General features: G+C 39.3%; 1 protein-coding gene across 2 annotated transcripts in view; it reads right to left on the minus strand.

The window, feature by feature from the left end:
• Positions 1–16,191, minus strand: part of AHI1 (Abelson helper integration site 1) — a 96,874-nt gene extending 80,683 nt beyond the window's left edge. Inside the window, exons 1-6 of one of the 2 annotated variants that reach the window (XM_055810656.1) lie at positions 15,840–16,191; positions 11,112–11,183; positions 10,131–10,252; positions 2,623–3,233; positions 1,896–2,050; positions 749–956 (exon numbers count right to left, since the gene is read on the minus strand). In XM_055810656.1, the coding sequence (XP_055666631.1) occupies positions 749–956; positions 1,896–2,050; positions 2,623–3,233; positions 10,131–10,252; positions 11,112–11,121 (1,106 nt within the window). In that variant the 5' untranslated portion in view covers positions 11,122–11,183; positions 15,840–16,191. Of the gene's footprint in view, positions 1–748; positions 957–1,895; positions 2,051–2,622; positions 3,234–10,130; positions 10,253–11,111; positions 11,184–15,067; positions 15,468–15,839 lie in introns of those variants that run through there. The other variant, XM_055810657.1, reaches the window with a different exon arrangement.
• Positions 16,192–20,044: the final 3,853 nt, after the last annotated feature.

Here is a 20,044-nt window from a genome sequence, read left to right on the forward strand (position 1 = left end):
ATTTCCCAACAGTTATAATTGCTATAGTGCCTTAAAAAAACCACAACTCAAACAAAACAGTATTATTCAATTACTCAAAGCAAAGAGACAAACAAGATACCATTTGTTTGATTTTAGAAAAACATTTCTAAAACCACCCAAAATTTAAGACAGTTTGCAATATATATAGATGCTACAGTTCAAAGAAATGCTAAGGTTCAAAATCCTAACTATCAAGTTACTATTACCAAATTTATACGTAATGATCGCGGCAGAGTCTACTGCATAAACACTGTTAAAATTTGTTTTTCAGGAAAATTATGCATAAAGACAGTAAAAGCAAGTAAGTGAATTGATTAGAAATATGAACAACTAAACTTCATTTCAGGATTTTAAAAGTTCTTTTATAAAAAAGAAAAGGCAGAAACTATGCTACAGGGTTTTGCTTACTTATTCTTATCTTAGCTTCTACATATTTATGAGATGTAGGAAGCTTTCTCTCTGGGAACAATACAGAATGAACTTTGCTGTAAATACGGGGACTTGAGAGCAATACAGCAGCATAGAGCATTTAAAAGTGCTCAAAAGAAAAATATCACCCTCATTTACTGTAGGCGTATATATGCATTATCATAGATGTAGAAACTAATGAATGACCTCTAAAGCTTAAAATGTAGCATTATTTTCATTGTCATATTTAATTTTTTAGGGAAGGATCTATGTATTTATAGTAATCACTGATAATAGAAATAAGTTTTTTAAAAGTTACCTGTGGTCTTTCTTGACATATAAGCCACTTCTCTGATCAACAATGTGGATTTTAACCATGGGATGAAATACCAGGAGATCAGTTTTAAGTTGATCAGATCGATGGATATAAACTCCTAACACAAGATCATCATCAAAACCAAATTTAGACTGAGTTTCCGAATTCTTCATTTCCTCGTCATTTTCTGCAGCAATTTCTGTGTTTTCTTCTGGAAATAGGAACAAAGTAAACAGAGTTTACTGTGTTCTACTAGTGACAGTTTAAAGAGGTAAAAATGCTCGGTATTGTCTTGGCAATCAATAGTAAAGTAATAATATTTAACATGTTCTTTATGTAATAGATTAAAATAAAATTACCAAATTTGCAGCATTTTCAACATGTATGAACATACAAATGGATATCTATTAAAATAATCCATTCCTATTTACATTTTTGCTTAAAATCAGAGGTGTTCCTCCTCTTGATTGACAGATTCTTCTGTGCCACAATGACTTAAAATCCATAGTTCAATATCCTGTTCTGGACTACAGCCTGTAGTAGGTTTTGTCCATTTTGTGTTTTTTTTAAGGAAAATTTAAAAACCAAGATAAGCAGAAACTGATGCTTTCTCCTTGTTCATTTTCCCTGAATTTACCAAATAGTTTTCAGAACTTCCTATTTACAAGTTACAGTGAGACCATCATACTTAATAGATATCAAAAGACTTAATCCTCTTCAATTTCTGTGATCTCAATTTTTTAAACTAATTTCTTATTTTGGCCTCCACAATATAAATAAAATATAAAAAGACAATATGCATCTAAGGAATATACTGTAAAGGTGGTATATAGTATTATATTATGCTTAAAAAAACCCATTTTTTAAAAACTATTTATCAATCTCAAAACTATTTACAGTAAATGAACTCTCAAGATTTTAGATTGATACATCAAGTAAGTTTCCTTACAAATTAGCCTCAGAACTGGAAGAACAAAAATACAATTAAGTAACTACAGAAACCTAAGTCAACAGCTCAATCATTTGTTACTGTGTTACTACTACGAACAAATATTTCTGTAGCAGTAAAAAAAAAAAAAAAAAAGAAAAGAAAAAAAAGCTTGCATAAAGCAGCAAAGCAGCAAATAATTCAAACATTTTGTTGGCAGACCTTTTCTGGCTTTCTTTTTACCCTTCTTTGCTTTAGGTTTCTGTTTTTCCATGCTTTCCTCAAGTTTCTGTCCTGATGTAGACAGTCTTTTCAGTGACTGATTTTCATTGCAATTTTCTGCTGGATGATGCTGTAGCTCAGAAAGGGACATTGCACTGCAATGTAATGCATTACTGTCAGCAGTTGCATTCTACTGCATATATGGATACAATAGCTCATTACCATTATTAATCCACTTGAAATTTCCTCTTTAGTTCTGCAACTCATCATCTCAAAAAATTAACATACACCCTTTAAATTAGTGTCTTGCCTTTTTCATTTCTCTCCCCTCCCTTCATTTCCCCCTGATTTCCAGATAACTGCAGAACCATTCATGTGAACAGATCTAAGCTAATACTCTTCTGTTGGATCAGGGCCACCGCTCATCACTAAAAAAACACGCACAAAATTACCTTAAGTTAGTTAAGAGTGAGCTCCACACAAAATAAACATCAGATAGTAATGCAGGATATATTATTTTTAAAGTTAAAAAGAATCTGTGAGTTAAATATTAATCTTAACAGCATTTTTGAAAAAGTATTTGGTAATATTTTTTCATAACAGAATCATCCAGTTCATCACTTAGAAAATATGTACAGTTTATCAGAAAGCTTCTGCCTATCTTAAAACCAAATTAAACATTTAGCTTAAGATTCACAGACACATGGTATATACTTTATCATGGTACCTTGTTTCAGCTTCACTTAAAACTGCTATTTCTTTCTTCTTTTTCTTCTTTTTGCCCACTTCATTGTTCAACACAACTTCATGGCTTTGAACAGTGGACGTAAATTCAGACATCTGTTCTTTAAGTTTCATTCTTATTTTCTTTTTAATTGCATTTGCTTCATCCTCAGCCACATGCAGCTGATAGGCTCGAATTAGCTCTTCTTCCTCTTCTAATTCAGTTACGTTTCTCACTTCAGTCAAGGATTTTTTAATCTTTCTATCACATTCTTGATGAGGTACATCTGTTTGTGATTTACTTTTTGTTTTCTTCTTTGGAAAATCATTAATCTTTTTCTCAAAACTCTCCAATTTAGCTTCATGTAAATTTTCCTCCTCATTAAATTGTTCTTGTAACAGTGGTTTCTTTTTCTTCTTGTTAGACTTTGGTTGCTTGTTCTCCTCTCCACTAACAATATCATTATTTATTTTTTCTGCAATTGAGGCTTTCTCTCTCAGTTTATTTTTTGTAAATCGGGGACTCTCTTCCTCGGGATGATATGTGTTGTTTATAATTGCTTCATCAGTCACACTTTCCTTAGCTAGATCAATATTACTTTTAAAGGTGTCAAGCTATAAATGAGAAGAACATAAAACATACTTGTACTAAACATTATGTTAAGGATAAACATAGCAATTTCTGTTATTTCTTCAGCATTACACAAAGTAAAATGAAATCAAAGATCTAGTTATTTAATTTTTTAAAAGTAACAAGTGACAGATTGAAAGGGAACAGAAAATTCATACTGAAAAAAACAACCAACATACTGAGTTTGGGCACTTAATTTTTTATATTTTTTAAATAATAGTTTTTAAATTACTTTCATGTACATCCAGTAAAAAAAGAAATCAACAAGTCTACTCCATAAAGATATGCCAATGCTTTAGATTATGGAAGACTTGAAGATTACATGCAGCACAAAATCAAGCATTTCCATCCATTTAAAATGCAAATTAGAGACAGACTTCAAGTGCAGTTGTTTGTAGTCTCCGTTACTGAAAGTTCCTTGCCAAAGTTTGGCAATGAAATTATACCAAAAAGTGCTAAAACTGAAAACCAGATTTCCATTAAGACTTTTCTTAAGAATAAATTAAAAGCATGAAGTTGAAAAAAATACCTCACCACATTGTTCTTAGTAGAATGACAAAGAGTTAATCTAAAGACCAGTCTAGCAGAAAAAACAAAGATAAACTGCAGCTAATGCACTCCTCCCATCAATTTTTGCTGTTTTTTTAGAAAATGCATTGTAAACTTTTCCCTCTCCTTCAGATTTCTATTCGTGATTACTACAAGTCATAAAGCCCCATTCCTGGAAACATTCAAGGTGATGTTGGACGAGGCTCTGAGCAACCTGATCTAGCTGAAGATGTCCCTCTTCACTGCAAGGGATTGGACTAGACGACCTTTAAAGGTCCCTTCCAACCCAAACTATCCTATGATTATATGATAACTCCAAACACCACAGCAAGTAACTAAGACCTAATTCTGTAAGGAACTCAACACACAGATCTCTTTCTTAACAGAACTTCTATAAAGTCGCTGAGGTCCATTTACTCCGTTGTCTTAAATAAAACCCTCCAGAGTCACCACATGAAACATTAGAAAAGAGACTTTAAAACACAAAGAAAGCAAATAAAATGCTGGAGAAAATATAGACATCCACATACAATCTTTTTGCCAAGACTGTCTTCTTCTGTCAATAAACACAGACATCTTCCCCTTCTAGCTGGTATACTTCTCCCATTTATAGAAACTTATTTGTCTCAAACATTTTTCAAAAGGGACAATATGTTTAATAAGTGATCACCTTTACAAGCTTACAGGAAGAAAAGACAGAGGATGAAAGGTGCAACGGCATCATGCTTTGGAGGATGTAGCCTGACTTAAAAATGCCCACCTGCAAAAATAATATTCCATGACTAGAAATAAGAGAACACACAATGTACAAGTCATCTGCCTCTCTACTGTATGGCCTCATTTATGTGAGCCTGCAAACTTTCATCACTACCTTGTTTTATTCATATCTGAAGAGCGAACATGGACAGCAAGGGAAGAATTACAGGTATTGAACAAGGAGAAGTGGGGAAAAACAAAGTTTGAAGTATATGAGAAAAAAAAAAGAGAAAAAAATCAAGCTAGTTTCCTATTTTTACAGGAAAATGGTCAAATAAAAGCAGTGGGACAAGAAAAATACACCAAGACAGTTCAACACAGAAATAAAAGCTGACACCTGAAACTAGAGACAAAGCTTAAAGATGCACTAGACTTACTAATACTACATATTAAACACTGCTCTAATAAAGTATGAGTTAAAAAAGTGTCTAGAAATTTATGCAAGTATGGTTATCTAATACATCAGAAAAAAATCTAAAGCCATTCATACATCTTTTCAGTAGGTATTTTTATTTTTAGCATCCTATGTCTAAACATAGTTTAAATTATCTCAGTATCAAATAATGAAAAAAACCTGTCTCTGTACCTTCAATCACTGACTTGCTTAAATAGACCAGTAACATCCCCTTTATTCATAAGTCAACGACTTAAGCGGATGTGGAAGATTTCATATAAGTAACTTGAAATACAGCATCAAGTAAGGGGCATAAAAAAGATAAAGCGATAAGCTTTGATAAAAAAAACACAAAATAATGCTTTCTAATAGATTGTCCACTTCCTTATCTGCATTTCTACTAATAGCTTTTAACTGCAGATTATAAGGAACGAAGGTTAAAACACTGGCAATTAAGACTGAACAGTGACAAACAGTTAAGGTCATGCTGATTTTTGCCTTTGATAGAACATTAATGGATTAAGGCCATGAAGCAGAATTCTTTGAGAAATCCTAAACAAAAAGCCCTGAACTTTGACCTGTTAAGGAGTTTCTAAAATAACTCTGATACTCAAGAATCATTTCCTCAAAGAAACCTAGCTATTGCAAAAACTTGCTTGAAATATTTACTAGAACTTGTTACTTATTATGCCCATAAACCAAAACATAAGCCCACAAATATGTGCCATGAATAGTAGTAGCACACAGTCACTTAATTATAGCAGATTTACTTATAGGAAAACAATACAGAATATCCTCATAATGAAATAAAACACAATCTCAAACTACAGCACATTCCAGGAACATTAATAGCTACTGCAGGCAGCATAAAATTGCTTCAGCAATTCAAACAAATTCCTCAGATACACAGCCTGTATGATCTTAACTCAGGCTGTTTTTTCTATGTGTTGTAATTACATGATGTAATTAAACTGAGAGAGAAGTGGGAGGGAGTCACAAAATGATAAAGTAAAAGCCAAGAGGCTCATAAAACCCATCAGATTAGGTCTCAGGCAGTGGCAAGGATACCAGTATAGATTCTCTGTCTGAAAAGCAGGACTGAGAGAGATCAACAAAGAACAATTGTCTATATATAAACACACCTGAACTTAGAAAAAGCAGTTAGGCTGGAAAAGCAGCTCAGAGGATAGGCCTGTCTCTGGAGTAACTCCAGGCACAGGGTTGCTGACCTGAACCTGACCCTCCTCTGCTTAAAACAGGGAACAAAGAGGAAGGATTCTTTTTTCAAAACAGCTCCGTGGCCACATTACAACACCAGGGCAGATGAAGCGCTCCACCATGACAACAAACCAGCACTACTGGCTTGATAGGAGCCAGAGATGTGTGCCTGCCAAGATGCACACAGGTGGGCTAACACACAGGGCTTGTAGCACAATGAGCCAACCCCAAGTCACGTCATTTGCCATTTGTGTTCCCAAGCTGGCAGCAAGGACAACGCCTAATAATCTTTTTTAAAAAGGCTTCTCAAATATGCATGAGTGGAACCTGGAAATACATCAAGTGATTTTGCCCAGAGTTTCTTGAAACTCAGATAACCAGATTTACAGATGTACCTGAACTTCTTCCCATAATACAGGCAGACATTGAAAAATCAGAATGGACGCTCCAGCCCACTGAAGGGATGATATATACTGGTTGTAAAAGATGACTTACAACTGAACTGAAAACGAATGTAATTGTGATACTGGCTCGTTGGGTGTGATGTTTAAGAAAATTGTAATGCACTAGGGAACCAATTTTACTGCCATTGCACATATAAGACTACAAAATGTAGATGCTCAAAGCTAGAAGAACTTTAATGTACAGATAGCACAAGCTTGGAGAAGTTTCACCACATTTTAAAAGAAAACATTGAGAAAATTTTAGGTCAAGTATATAGTCAACTATTAGCAGTTCTCCTATTTGAAATGTAAGAAATAAAGGTCTAAACCCCAGTAGAAATCTCAACAATTATTCAATGCCTGTCAGCTTATAGAAAAAAAGGGGCTACAAAAAAGACCCCGGGAAAATTCTACAACCTCAAATCTCCATAGGCTGTATTTTACATTTAAGATAGAAGCTGAAGTGCTGAATTAGTCAGAAGAAACCTGTGAAACTTCTATCTTACTCCAAAGAATATGTGAATTCTTGAGCCTTGAGATTGACTCCTATTACCTGTACCCTAATAAAACTCCAGCCCCCAACTTGTCATCCAGGGCCTTATGAAGAGAGGGAAGGGGTGGACTCGGTGAGGTAGGAAGTAAAAAACTTCAAATGGATAAATCTGTTGCAGTCTTGCCTTGAATACAAAACCTTAGCTATGAATGCATGGCCATCCCCATATTGTAACCTGGTCAGACTACAGTCCAGGGAAGAAATTCTTGCCTCCATGAAGGGATCTTACTTTTCACCTGGTAGAAAAATTCACTGACATGTTCTGAGTTAAGCATCCTCTTTTCTACAATGAAATTTAGATTGAGCCAAATAAACTCAATCATCTTCGTGCTGACTTTAGACACATTAATCTATCTAGGCAAAATAGCCTCAGCATTGCACAGTCTGAGACTTGCCCCATTCTAACAACTTGTAATATGAGGCACAACTGGCAAAAAATAAATATAGTGACCCTTAGTCCTGGGAGGGATACTAGCAAATTCACTTTCTCTGTCTCAATTGCTTGGTTTTCCAGCCATGCCTTCAGGCCTCATACTCAATGCACCTGTGGCTACTGAACAACACAGCAGACCTTTCCCTGCCCACAGCTGATGTCCACCTCCACTACAATCCCCTCATTCCTATCAGCTGTGACTTCAGACACATCCTGCCCTACTGACCAGCCTTTCCTCTTCCAGTCAGGCTCTTCCCTCCTCTCCAGGCAATGAGTACACAGGGTGGAGCAGGCAAACAGGCACTAAACCTCCTCACCCTCAGTTCTGTCATTTAAAGTCACAGTAACCTCCTGCAGCTCCAGAATTCAGGTTTCAATTCAACAGTGGACTATGAGGGAAAAGGTTTTATTAATCTAAGAAACGATTAGTTCAGTAAAGACAAAAGGAAGAAGCAGACTGAAACATTACCAGTGGAAATATGCTCTCAACCATTACCAGGTTTCTGATCAAACCCGGGAGATCATTTATGACACGTACGTGACACAAAGACAACCACCAGTGATAAATTTCACCTTGTATCAAGATATGTTCATAATCTATATAGTTAACTTATATAAAGTGAAGAAAACTAGAATAAAATCAGCCAACCTGCTCCATCTACCTCCTCCTCCTCCCCTCCCACACATTTATTTCTTACAAAGAAATGACTGGTTATTTACTGAAGCTTTTACAGAAATTTCTACTTGAATGCAACCAGCATGGAAAATACCAGCCTGAGCTCTTGCAACTTTGCCACACTTTAAGGAAGTGACCATTCAAAACCATCAGTATGAAGTTTCAATACATGTTCTCCTCGAGTCCTTAATTTTTTGGTGCTTTGATTGGTAAAAATCTATGGTTTCAACAAAACCAGAACGTTAGACTTCCACACGGATTCCAAAAACATTTCTTAATTTGTGTGCATACCACTAACTTTTGATTCAGTTCATTGTGATTTTAAGCATTTCTAGGTAATTCCAAAACACTAGCTTTTTCCATCAGAGACTTCTGGAATGGAAAACAAATTTAAAACCAAAACAAGCTTAAAATATTTGTTAGTAAGATATAGTTGCATGTCAGCATACAACGATGTGCTCAGAAATACTTATAAAAGTATAGGTTTAAAAGCTCACATTTTGTCAAAAAAGTAAACCTAACCAAGGAAGAATTTAGTCTTGCACTTACACATATGCCAGCAAAAAAAGAAAACACCCTCTAAGTTTTCTATGCTATATTTTAGACATCACATTGATTCTTTGTATAGACTATTGACTAAATACCATATACTTCAAAGAATGCAAAATCAAAAAAACACCACAAAAATATCAACTTCAAATTGTCAATCTAAAGACAAAATTATTCAGCATAACCATATTAGTTTAATATAACCATTCCAAACATACTTATATATAATACATGTAGCATTCTGATATTATATGAAATAAAACTCCTCTGTCTTAAATGAATGTTAAAGAATGAACATTCACTTCCAGCATCTGGTACAGATGCAACTGTAAGAAAAAAAAGACTGCAAATACAAAAGCTAACAGGAGGAAAATAAAAAACCAGAACATTTGTCTTTTAAGGAGATTGCTTTCTTTTGAAATTCCAAACATTGTAAGTCAGTAATTGGTATACATAGGATTCAAGCATTTATTCTTCTGTTCAGAAAAAAAAGCTACAATATGAACCATGACTCACAGACTCTTTCAATGAGATATGCCACAAACAAAAACGTCATCTAACCATAAGGTCAGGTGATAGAATCATTTCTAACCTGCAAGACACAAGCTAAGGCAAAAATCTTTAAAACATATCTTTATACATGTGTACAGACTAAGTAGACATATAAACACAGGACCAACAAATCAGACACAAAGCTCAGCACATGCAGAAATATGCTGATTACTGAGATCAAATTGAAAAAAAAAACGTTTCAAACATTGTTTAATAATGTTTGTAAATTCTTATTCTTACACCAGATTCTTACACCAGTAATTTTTAGGAAATGGAATAGAGTTAATGATTATCTCTAATGTTATTATACATTCTCTACAGTTCTCAATTTACAGATGTATTACACAGATCTATTACTCTCAAAATTAAATACTTTTACAGCCATAATTGTACTAGCCCATCACTCAAACTCCTACTAAAGTCAATAATGCATTTGAAAATCTTAAAACTTCTGAAAAATGTGAATCGAAAAAAAAAATACTGGCAGACTTTAAATAGAGTGCATGCCTGCATGTACCACTTTCTTTGTACCAGTATTAAATTCTACGTAATTTTGGCATATCTCCAAATAACAAAGATGCATTGCTGGTACACAAACAACAAATAAAAGCTACATCAAAACCAAAGAATATATATAGAAATACATGGTACACTTTTTTTTTTTTTTTTTAATCCTTACATCTCCTTTCTACAGTACATTTTCCTGATCTTTTTTCCATTAAGGAAGGCAACCAAAGCTTGCATGTGTTCAAACTCACCACAATGCTCTCTTCAGAGTGAAACTTCTTTTTCTTTGATTTCTTTGCGTCTGTTAGGCCAGCATGACGTCTGAAGATTTCCTCAAAGCGGACTTTGGTTTTTGCCTTTGCCTCACTTTCAACTGCAAATAGTGTATGATTCACTAGCTCAGTAATCACCATTGCTAAAGAAGTGCCTATTCATGCTCTAAAATTGCAAAGGACAAGAACTATTTCATCAGGGTAAATTTACCAAGAAATTTGCTTAGCACTCAGTTAAGAATTTCCACTGACAAAGTAAACTACACAACGATAACTCAGCAGCATTGTACAAACACGCCAGGCTATTTTGCTGCTGAAGTCGCCATCATCCACTGTTTCCTAAAGAAAGCATGTTTCAAAGAGCACACTATACAGGATCAGCATAAAACTGGGACTAGCCAAAGCAGAGGACAAATTATTGCCCTTACTGTTAATGAACAGTAGCACACTGATGTGACACACTGTCTTCAGGAGAAGGAGCAGCTCTGAGTTCCTGCCTAGTCTGGAACCCAAAGGAGCAACACTCCCAGAAAGATCTGTAAGAGGCAGGAGCATGCATGGATCCAAAATCAGCTGGAGCTGAGAGTCTCTGCCTTTTTGTGAATCATGATACTGCTATCAGCAGCATTTTAACCCTTGAAGCATTAGGTATCCTAGCCCCCCATGAGGTAATGCTAAATTTGTAGCTAAAGAATTAAAAACGCAATCTGGCACACCACTGAAAAAGGCTGTTGAATCCTCATCTATGGCATCTTTTCCATCGTCATTACAATTTTTACAAAAGCCCCCAGATTTAAAATAAAATAAAAAGACCCAACACTTCGTAAATCAGGTATAAACATGGACTTAAAACAGACCCAATGCAGCATTAAAAATGTATAGACAGAAGTAACTCCTATCATTTGCATGTAGTTCTGACTATGAAATATGTATTGGAAATCAAACACGAAGTATTCTTACCTGCTGGCATTTTCAGCCCTCAGTTAGAAGTAGCTCAATACACCAGCTGCTTCTTCCTCAGAATCCACCATTCTATTTAAAGTAATTAACAACTTTCATTAACATAACGGGTACATAGACTTGACGCTAACAATTAAATGCATGCTAATTAATATCAAGGATGAGTACAGCTCTTTTAGGGAAATATTTATTTCTAGACTCTTTGTCTGAAGTATTAGAAGTTCTCTGCCATCAAATCTCAGCTCAGGATTCTTAGCGTCTATCTGATATTTGTTATTTGAGAGTAAATAAAACCCAGCACTACAGCAGTTTAATTAGCTATAGATTTCTGGGCAATAGCCAAATACTTCAGTACTGTAGTCCTCCGGTCTTCTAAAAAACCCTACAGTTTATTTAAACATGAAGCCATTTATACTGAAGCCTTTCTAATCAGGTTCCTATCCTGACAGCATCATCAAGGAAGTCAAATTGTAGCTGCTGATAGCTTTCAATGCAAAGATTAATACCTGCCAGCAAATCTAACTTTATCTCTAAATATTTATGTTTACATAAAGCGTTTGTATTTTATATAAAGCAGACAAGCAATTACATGAAACTCATTTCTCAAAAAAAAAAAAAAAAAAAAAAGTTAGGCCCTTCCGGCTGCGGAGAAAAGCCGGCAAATGCAATCTAAACAAAGCTTGAAGGCAAATAAAAATATTACACAACTTTATCTTCTCATCAAGAAAATTCAGAATGTCTTACAAAAAACTTTAATACAAAAAGCTGTTTTGTAAACAGTGGAACTAATGAAACCCAGCCTTCTATGAATGTGTTATGCTCCCCTTAGCCTTCAATGCAATGAGCTATGGTACCCATCTCCCCAGCAGCCCATCGGGCAATAGCTCCAAGGTCTCCCTAGGTGACACCTCCTGTTAAGACACCATTAACTCTCACATTCACGGCGCATCCTGACTACATCTATCCTAAAAAATTAAGACATAGCATTAAATACTGCCAGGCTATATGGTTGTATTATCCTTGGCACCATTTTGGTCCAAGCCATCCAACACTCACCCAAGCAATTCCTGGGTACAGTTTAGGAGTTAGTATGGATTATAATTAATAGGCAGTTTTCATGTGGCCACTCTGATTTGGGGCTAAGAAAGTTTAGTAACATTAAAGTGGGCCAAACATACCACTTGGCCTTGACGCTAAAAATCACTCCTGGGCACACACATCTTAGCAGTACAGGAAAGAGCCAGGGCTGTGCTTATATTCCCAATCATCTGCGCTACTATACCCTCAGATCTCCCTCATCTTTCTTTCACAGTATTACTTGCTGCTTGTCTGTCCCCTACAGGCTACATCCTTTCAGGTCTTTTCACATTTGTTACAGTAGTTTGGCCTGCTGACTAGCCAAACCAAACCAAGAAAAAACCGAAAGGCAAAGCATCAGGGTTGGTTTGGGATTATAGAAGCGTTTAGTCAATTGCCAGGTGTGGTTTGTTTGTTTATTTCATGTGTTAAGCCAACCGTTTACATTAAGTATCCGACAATTTCAGGATGTTTGAAATGAGCAAGGATGACCAGAAGGGACTGCACAGGAACAAAAAAATGTTTTGTTTTGTAATATGCTTCATCATGTCACTGACAAGGTAGCAGTATTTTCACTAAAATGTTTTGACTCATAAAGCAAAGCTTTACTGTCAGAACTAAAGCAGTAACAGTTAAAAATAATACTTCTTACAAGAAATTTAAACAGAAAATATTAATGAAAAATAAATCTGCTTTTGCAATTTAGAGTTATACCAAAAGGCTGTTTTAAAAGTGCTACAGCTAAGTGCTGCTTTTCAAGTAGCTGATTCACAGCTGGCTAGAAAATACTTATAATTTGAAAGAGTAGAAAACTATAGTTATAAAATGCAGCAGATTCTATCACTTTAATAATTCACTGAGGCTTGCAGGAACATGGAAAAGTCTGTTATGATTAGTTGACTGATTTCAACCACCCTTCAGAAAAACTAATTACAAACAACAAATGAAAGGCTGAAGTGCTCTTGAATTTCAAACAAAAAAATATGAGACAATACAGAACACAAAAGCAACATCAGTAAAAGTGCATACCTGTTCCAAGTATGGAAACAATTTTATGGTCAAAGGTTAAATAAATCACACAACAAAACAAACTATAACTAAATTAGTTTTGCAGATACTTTTGCTATAATGGAACAAACACCTTTCCAAAGCAAAAGCTTGGTTCACGTCATGTCTACCAGCACTCTGTAAAATGCATAATTTGCCAAATTTACAAGTGCATACTTTTCTGTTTACCTCTATTTATGCAGCAAAAGTCTGTCCTCTTGTAGCAATAAAATTAAGATATAAAACACTCTGATGATGGTGCTGTTATTCTATATACATTTCCAATTTTGAATTACATGACCTTTGACATGATACATTAAAGCAACTATTAGACTTGTGTAAATATAGATCATTAATCAACAAGAATAAGAACAAGGCTGTTTACTCAGTGTAATCTCACCTTAAAATAGAAGAGATTTAATTGTATATTAGAATTCACCAACCACAGTGCCCCAGTCTGAATAAACTCAGTTATCACTAAGATTAATCTTGGAAGATTCATTTTTGCCCGATCAGACTTGATCTCTTCCATGTTAACTAAAGCAATCCAGGAATGACAAAAATACTGGGAACAGTGGCATATTTCAGCCATCAGGAATAACCATGAAAACAAAATCATGAAGCCCAGACTTCCAAGAATTACTATGTACCTTCCGGAAAATAATCTAATTTGCTCTTATCTAATATCGCAACTATATTTATAAATGTGATTCTAAATTAAATTCTTGCTCTTTTCACAATATTTTACAGTAGTTAGTTGCTATATTCTGTGTCCATAAAACAGGAACTCTCTGTGCAAAACATACCACAAAGCTCACTAGTCACAAAAAACACTCCTATTGATCACAACACCAATACCAGTGCCACCGAAAAAAAATTGTTTTTAAAAAAATCAAACCGATACTATAATGAAGCAGAACATCCAGAATCTGTACTACAGAATGTGAAGTGACAAATTTCCCACCTAACTAGGATCATTTAGGAAAACAAGTTGACAAAATATAATTGCACACTTCAGGATTTTCATAAACTAAATTCCTCATTTTGATTTTATCACAGTGAATATAAATCTTCAGTGGCTCCAAACAAGTATAACGTCAGGCCTTGTTCCCATCTCTCAGATGAGATCCATCATCATAGTGGAAAATCTTGGGTTTTACTAGGTTTGTAATTCAGCTATCTGCAGGTATCATGACTTTGAGATCTCAAAAAGCTTTCACTCAGAATTATACAGCAAAATAACACTGAGTCAAACCCGTTCCTCTTCACTAATGATAAATGTGACATCAAAACCCAATCTGGTTTTATTCATGAAAATTCAGTATTTAAGCCCAGAAAACTGACAGACAGCATTATCGTTACTGTGCAAATACCTATATACTTGCTTATCAAACACACACTGCCATAAGTGCAGTGGCTTTCTACCAGTTTAGATGGGCCCATAAAAACCTGGCGTTCGCATTAATTTAAAAGGATGTTAAAAAAGCACTACCCATCTGAGTTTCCTAATTGTAAGGTACCAAAAAGAGTAACTACTGGGTTTTTTTCCCCAAAGATTTTGCACCCTTCGTTGGTCAGAAGGTCAAGAAAGTCTCTTGTCTGCCCTCATGACAAAGTTATGGACTTTATTTCTGTATAAGGAAATACAGCCGACTTTCAGTGTTTACGACTTTTTAAGTATCTGCCTTATCTTAGATCATACTGGGTTCTCATCAAGAGACCACCCCAACTATTTTAATTTCCAAAGCGGCATTTTGCTTTGCATAGAGGAATGATGATGAGCAGCAAAGATACAAAGCAACGTTCCCAGCACACGCTGCAACTGGACTAACCGATGAGATTAATTGCATTTAATGTGCAGATGCACGTTCCGCACGCAAGGGAGGCATCGCTGCTCTGGGGCTTGACACGTCAGGCACGGAGAAGGGCTGTACCTTCCCGTGCCGCGGGCACGAACTGACCGTGCAGCCTCGCCGGAGGAAACTACAACACAGCTTGTACCGAGCGGGGGGGGGGGGGGGGGGCGGCAGGAACTCAGCAAGGGATCGCGGCTTCACGCGGCGCTGCTCCGTGCCACGGCGGGGCGCCGAGACCAGGAGACGGCAGGCGCCTCCCCGGGCCGGCCGCCCTAACCCCGGGTTACTCTGAGCAGCCCCGCGAGGTGCGGGGCCCGATCCCGCTGCTCCCCGGCGCGTCCCCGCGCTCCCGGCGCCCCGACAGAGCCGCCCCCCCCACCCCCCCCCCCACTCCGCGCGCCACAGGCCGGTCCCCGGGCGCTGCCCCGCGCCAACGGCCGCGCCACCGCGCGCTCTGCGTAACGGCCACCGAGCCCCCGGCTGCGCCCCCCGCCCCGGGCGGCGGAAGCAGCCGCCGGCGGGAAAGGGGCGGGTGGGCACGGGGGAAGGGGGGCCGGGGGAGGGAGCAGCGGCGCGGAGGCGTGCCCCAGCCTGCCCGCCCCCGGGGCCGCGCGGCGGGACGAGCGGCGGCAGCGCGCGGCGGGACCCCGGCCGTACGCGGCCTCCCTGCCCGAGGCGCGGGCGCAGCCTGACGCGGCCCCGCACCCTCCCGCCTGCCGCGCCTCCGCAGAGCGAGGGCATCACTCACGTCGGCCCCGTCCGGCCTCCGTGGCAGCGACGCGGACAGCCGGCTGCCGCCGCCCCGCCTCCCCCCGCCAGTGGTCTCGCCCCGCGCGCCCCCCCCCCGCCGCGCCGGTGGTTTTGCCGAAAACAATCGCGGCTGCCAAGGAAACAGCGCACGTGGCGCATGCGCGTGGGGGACGGCGTGAGGCGGGGCGGGAACGAATAGCCCGCGAGCCCGCTGCAGGCTGGGGGCCCGGGCGGCGCACCCGCGTGTTTTCCCGCCGGACGGCCGCCGTGGCAGTGATGCGCCGTCGGGGAGAGCGCTTGCGCGCGGGGGCAGCCCGGCGGGGGTGAGGAAGGCGGGCAGGCGCGGCGGCGGCCCGCCGTCCTTGTGCGCGTGCGCGGCCCGGCCTTTCCTCACGCCGGCGTCCCGCCCTTAGTGGGGCCGGGTGGTGGTTCTGTTCGCCCTTGGCCGCGGCGGCGCCGGGCTATGGCAAGAGGGACGCTGGCTGCGAGTGTCTCCGGCCGCTGCCCGGGTGCTCCCTGCCGCGGGCCTGGCGGGCTGGCTGTGCCGCTGCCCGGGGGAGGCGCCCTCCCCTGGCGGGGGCCCGTGAGGGGCGGCCGGAGGCGCGGGTGCTTGCCGCCGCCGGGCCCGCGACAACGTGCAGCCCGGCGGTGTCTGGCGGAGCTGGGGTGGGCAGGAGCCAAGAAGCAGCTCCTCGCAGTAACCGTCGCCGCAGAGCGGGTTTGCTGGCGCTGAAAGGGGCAAGTTGTGGTCGCCTTGTCCCGCTGCCCCGACGTGACTGCGTGGAGGAAACGGGAGGGGCCTGCTGATATACAAGCTGCACGCGTTGCAGATGTCATTGTTAGGCTTTGGGCAACGTGTGCTACAAAACAAAAAGCTCTCAGTCCTTAGCAGTACTTCTTCCTGTGTTCCAGGTCTGTTTGTAGTGTTGCTTTGCACTCATGGATGATGAGCTGATCAGAAAAAACTTACCGAAAACATGAAACTGGAATTTAGTAAAAAAAGAGGGATTGAAAAGCTTTAGAAACAGGGGAGCCCTTCAGGAGTACTTTTATCATCCATCTAAAAAGATGTCAAAAGTACAAATAGCTTTCTCATGTTCAGATTAACAGCATTGCTTGCAGAAGAGTCAAGTCTCTGGGTAATGGCCTCGGTTGGAGCCAGGGAGGTGTCTAATCAAATGTTTGGGATGGACATCGGCTTTTTGTAAATGGCAGCAAAAACTGATGTCCCGAAGCTATGCAGATACTGCAGAAACTTAATTTCCCATCTTGTTTAGCTGCTAATTTAAGCAGTGGTGTTTTTTTCTCTAGGAATAGTAACTCATCGTTACTGCCATGGAAAAACTATTTGTTTATTTCTTCTGTGTAAAAATGAATAAATAAAAGTTGTAGATGTCCAAGTTCCTTCAAACACTAAAAGGCTTGAGAAATTAATGCAGGTTTTGGATGAACATGGCTGTACCTTTTCAAAAGCGATGATGGGCAAAATTAGCCTTCAGTTGACTCCAATATATTTGTACAGCCTAGAGGTGAGCTAATGCTTGTGATACTGTGGTTGTGACCCTGTGCCCAAGCATGGTGTCTTTCAAATTCTCTGAAAGTTACACAGATGCCAGAAGAATACATACTCTGAATCCTTGTTTCCTTGTTGCTCAAGCGTTATTAGTGACATATCCTATTATCTCTGGTACCTCCCTGTCCTTTGCTTTCTCAAATGCTTACACGCACTCAACAGGTGGGTAGGGGGTTTTCTTTTTTTGTAAGGCAGGTGTTCTGGATAAAAAGGCCTTGGCATAACATGATTAAACAAAAAAAGATGTCTCCTGAGCATTTCTTTTGCTGCTTTAAATCCTTTAGTATATCTCTGTCCTTGGTAGAACCCCAAAATCAATTAAATATTAGCCTTGAACAACCTGATCTCACTTTTAATTAGGCCTTGCATTGAACTGGTGATTGGACCAGCTAAACTGAAATCCAGTTGTCCCTTCCTAAGTTGTATGATTATGATATTATTTGTTATATATGACGGGTTTAGTGCTAGCTTTTACAGTAGTCAAGACACATAAAATGGTCTTGGGGCTAGTCATAAGGTAGACAGTCAAAGGCCACCTTTATTTTAGTGGTGCGGTCCCAGCAAGTTGCAGCAAAGGACTGAAGCTTTATCCGAATTTTCAGTATAGGTAGGACAACTATAATGGATTCTGATATAATCATTAACAGGGACACCATTCCTGATTATAGCCCACTCTATGCCTGTAGCCTGGCAGCGTTCAGAAAAAAACCCAACAAAAACCCCCAAACAAACCATAGTAGGTGTGTGGGAGGGTTGTACACCATAACTCTCATTCAAATTCTAGTCCCAGTTTTCAATGTAGAGAATATGACAAAATGGTTCTCCAAGGGAATACTGATTTTTGATTATTGTGATGTCATCTCTGTTTGACTAGGCTTATTATTATCTCCACGAGTTGTGTAGGATGCAGTAGAAGAGCTGCTTCTTCAGTACCTTTCTTTATAAATGTCAATGGCAATCCTAACAATTCCAGTACAGTCAAGAAACAAATAGGTCCATGTGTAGCTTGTCAGCTGTGATCTGACAAACTGTACTGAAAACTAGAAAATTTCTTGAGAACCCTATAGGACAGTGACTGGTGAAGACAGACTCCCAAAAGCTTTCCACGTGCCACCTTGCACAGTAACATGAGAGCTCCCTTGCACAGTTCTGCATTTACCTGGTATAGCGCTGCATAAGCACTGTCCTCAGTAAACACAAGCCTACATGTTGTGCACATACGCAGATATTCCAGCACAGTCTGCAGTGCCACCAGAGATGTCTCTGGAGGGGATGTTTTTTTATGGCTCAGTGTGTTTAACCCTCCAGAAAATTGTCATAGTAGGAAGAAAAGAAGAAAAAAAAAAAAAGAATTACACTGTTGGACCCTCCCATGGCCACACTACTAGGGAGAGGGCTGTAGTGACAGGGTTTGAGGGTGTGTAGTAGTATATCTTCCATATATCTTCCATACAATAGAATCACTATTCACAGATGAGGGAAGAGCCTAGAATTAGATTTGGGCTTTTGGAGAGTAAGGGCTGAAGAGGTAGTCCTGTATCCTCTGAGGCTAGTGCAGGTAATGTAATAACTGAAACAAGGAGAATTTGAGGCAGGATTTTTGGAAGCAGAGTCACTCATGGAAGCAGAGTCACTCATTTTTGTTCATGTTGTGGGTAGAGTACAGTTGAGATGGAAGGGACTGTAAAGCTAATGGTATTGCTAGACCCTGTATGCCAATAACTTAGGAAGAAGGCTTTCTGGTGCAGACTCGTAGCTAAATGAGAGGTGGAGTTCCCTTCACTGGGGTGAGGCTTTCAGATTATGATTAAATTTCTTCTAATAGTTGAAACAGCAGGCACCATAAGAATATATTTCTGGATGTGGCAAACCAGCAGGCTTGTGGAAAGTGAGGCAGGCTGAACTGAAAAGTGATTAATCTTTTATGCTAAATTCTGAAGAGTGCTGTCAGTCTTGAAATTATGCTTCCAGTGAGGATTAGGATTGGGGTTAAATGAGAATCTCAAAAGACTAAAATGTGCATTCGTGCCCACCATATAAAATCTCAGGATAGGTAGGGTTGTAATCCTTGGAAAGGTAAATGCTGAGGCTATTGTCAGAAAGCTTTTCTGACAGCAAGACTGAAGAAAGATCTTTCTTTTCAAATCTGTTAAAAGGTAAGATCATGTAAATCCTCCAGGGCTTGGATGAAAGCAGCCTGTCAGAGTGAGTGGCATATGGCAGCTGGGAGGCTCAGTTATGTCAGCAGCAGTAATGGGCTATAAGGCCTTCTAAATAAACTGGCACTAGACATCAAGTTTTCCTATTACTAGTACAAACTTGTGTCAAGTTTCCAGGATTACTTGTTTTATGAGACCTTCTGTGACCATTACACCTATGGAAGATCTGAAGGATTTTTGCAAGCTGAGTTCTGTAAGCAAGTAATGATCAGGTCCATTTTCAATGCTGGAGGAGAATTCCATCTCTCCTCTTCAGCTGACTTGTTTAGTTGGATTTTTGGGGGGAATAGGCAGAAGGAAACACTGCATCTCTTAGTCATAGAGACTAGATTCTGTGATAAAACCAAGAATATAAGTGTATATTAAATTTGGTACCTGCAGCCTGGGATAGGTAAAACTCGCTATTCTGGA

The sequence above is a fragment of the Falco peregrinus genome, chromosome 7, assembly GCF_023634155.1.
Source record: "Falco peregrinus isolate bFalPer1 chromosome 7, bFalPer1.pri, whole genome shotgun sequence".
Taxonomy (NCBI): domain Eukaryota; kingdom Metazoa; phylum Chordata; class Aves; order Falconiformes; family Falconidae; genus Falco; species Falco peregrinus.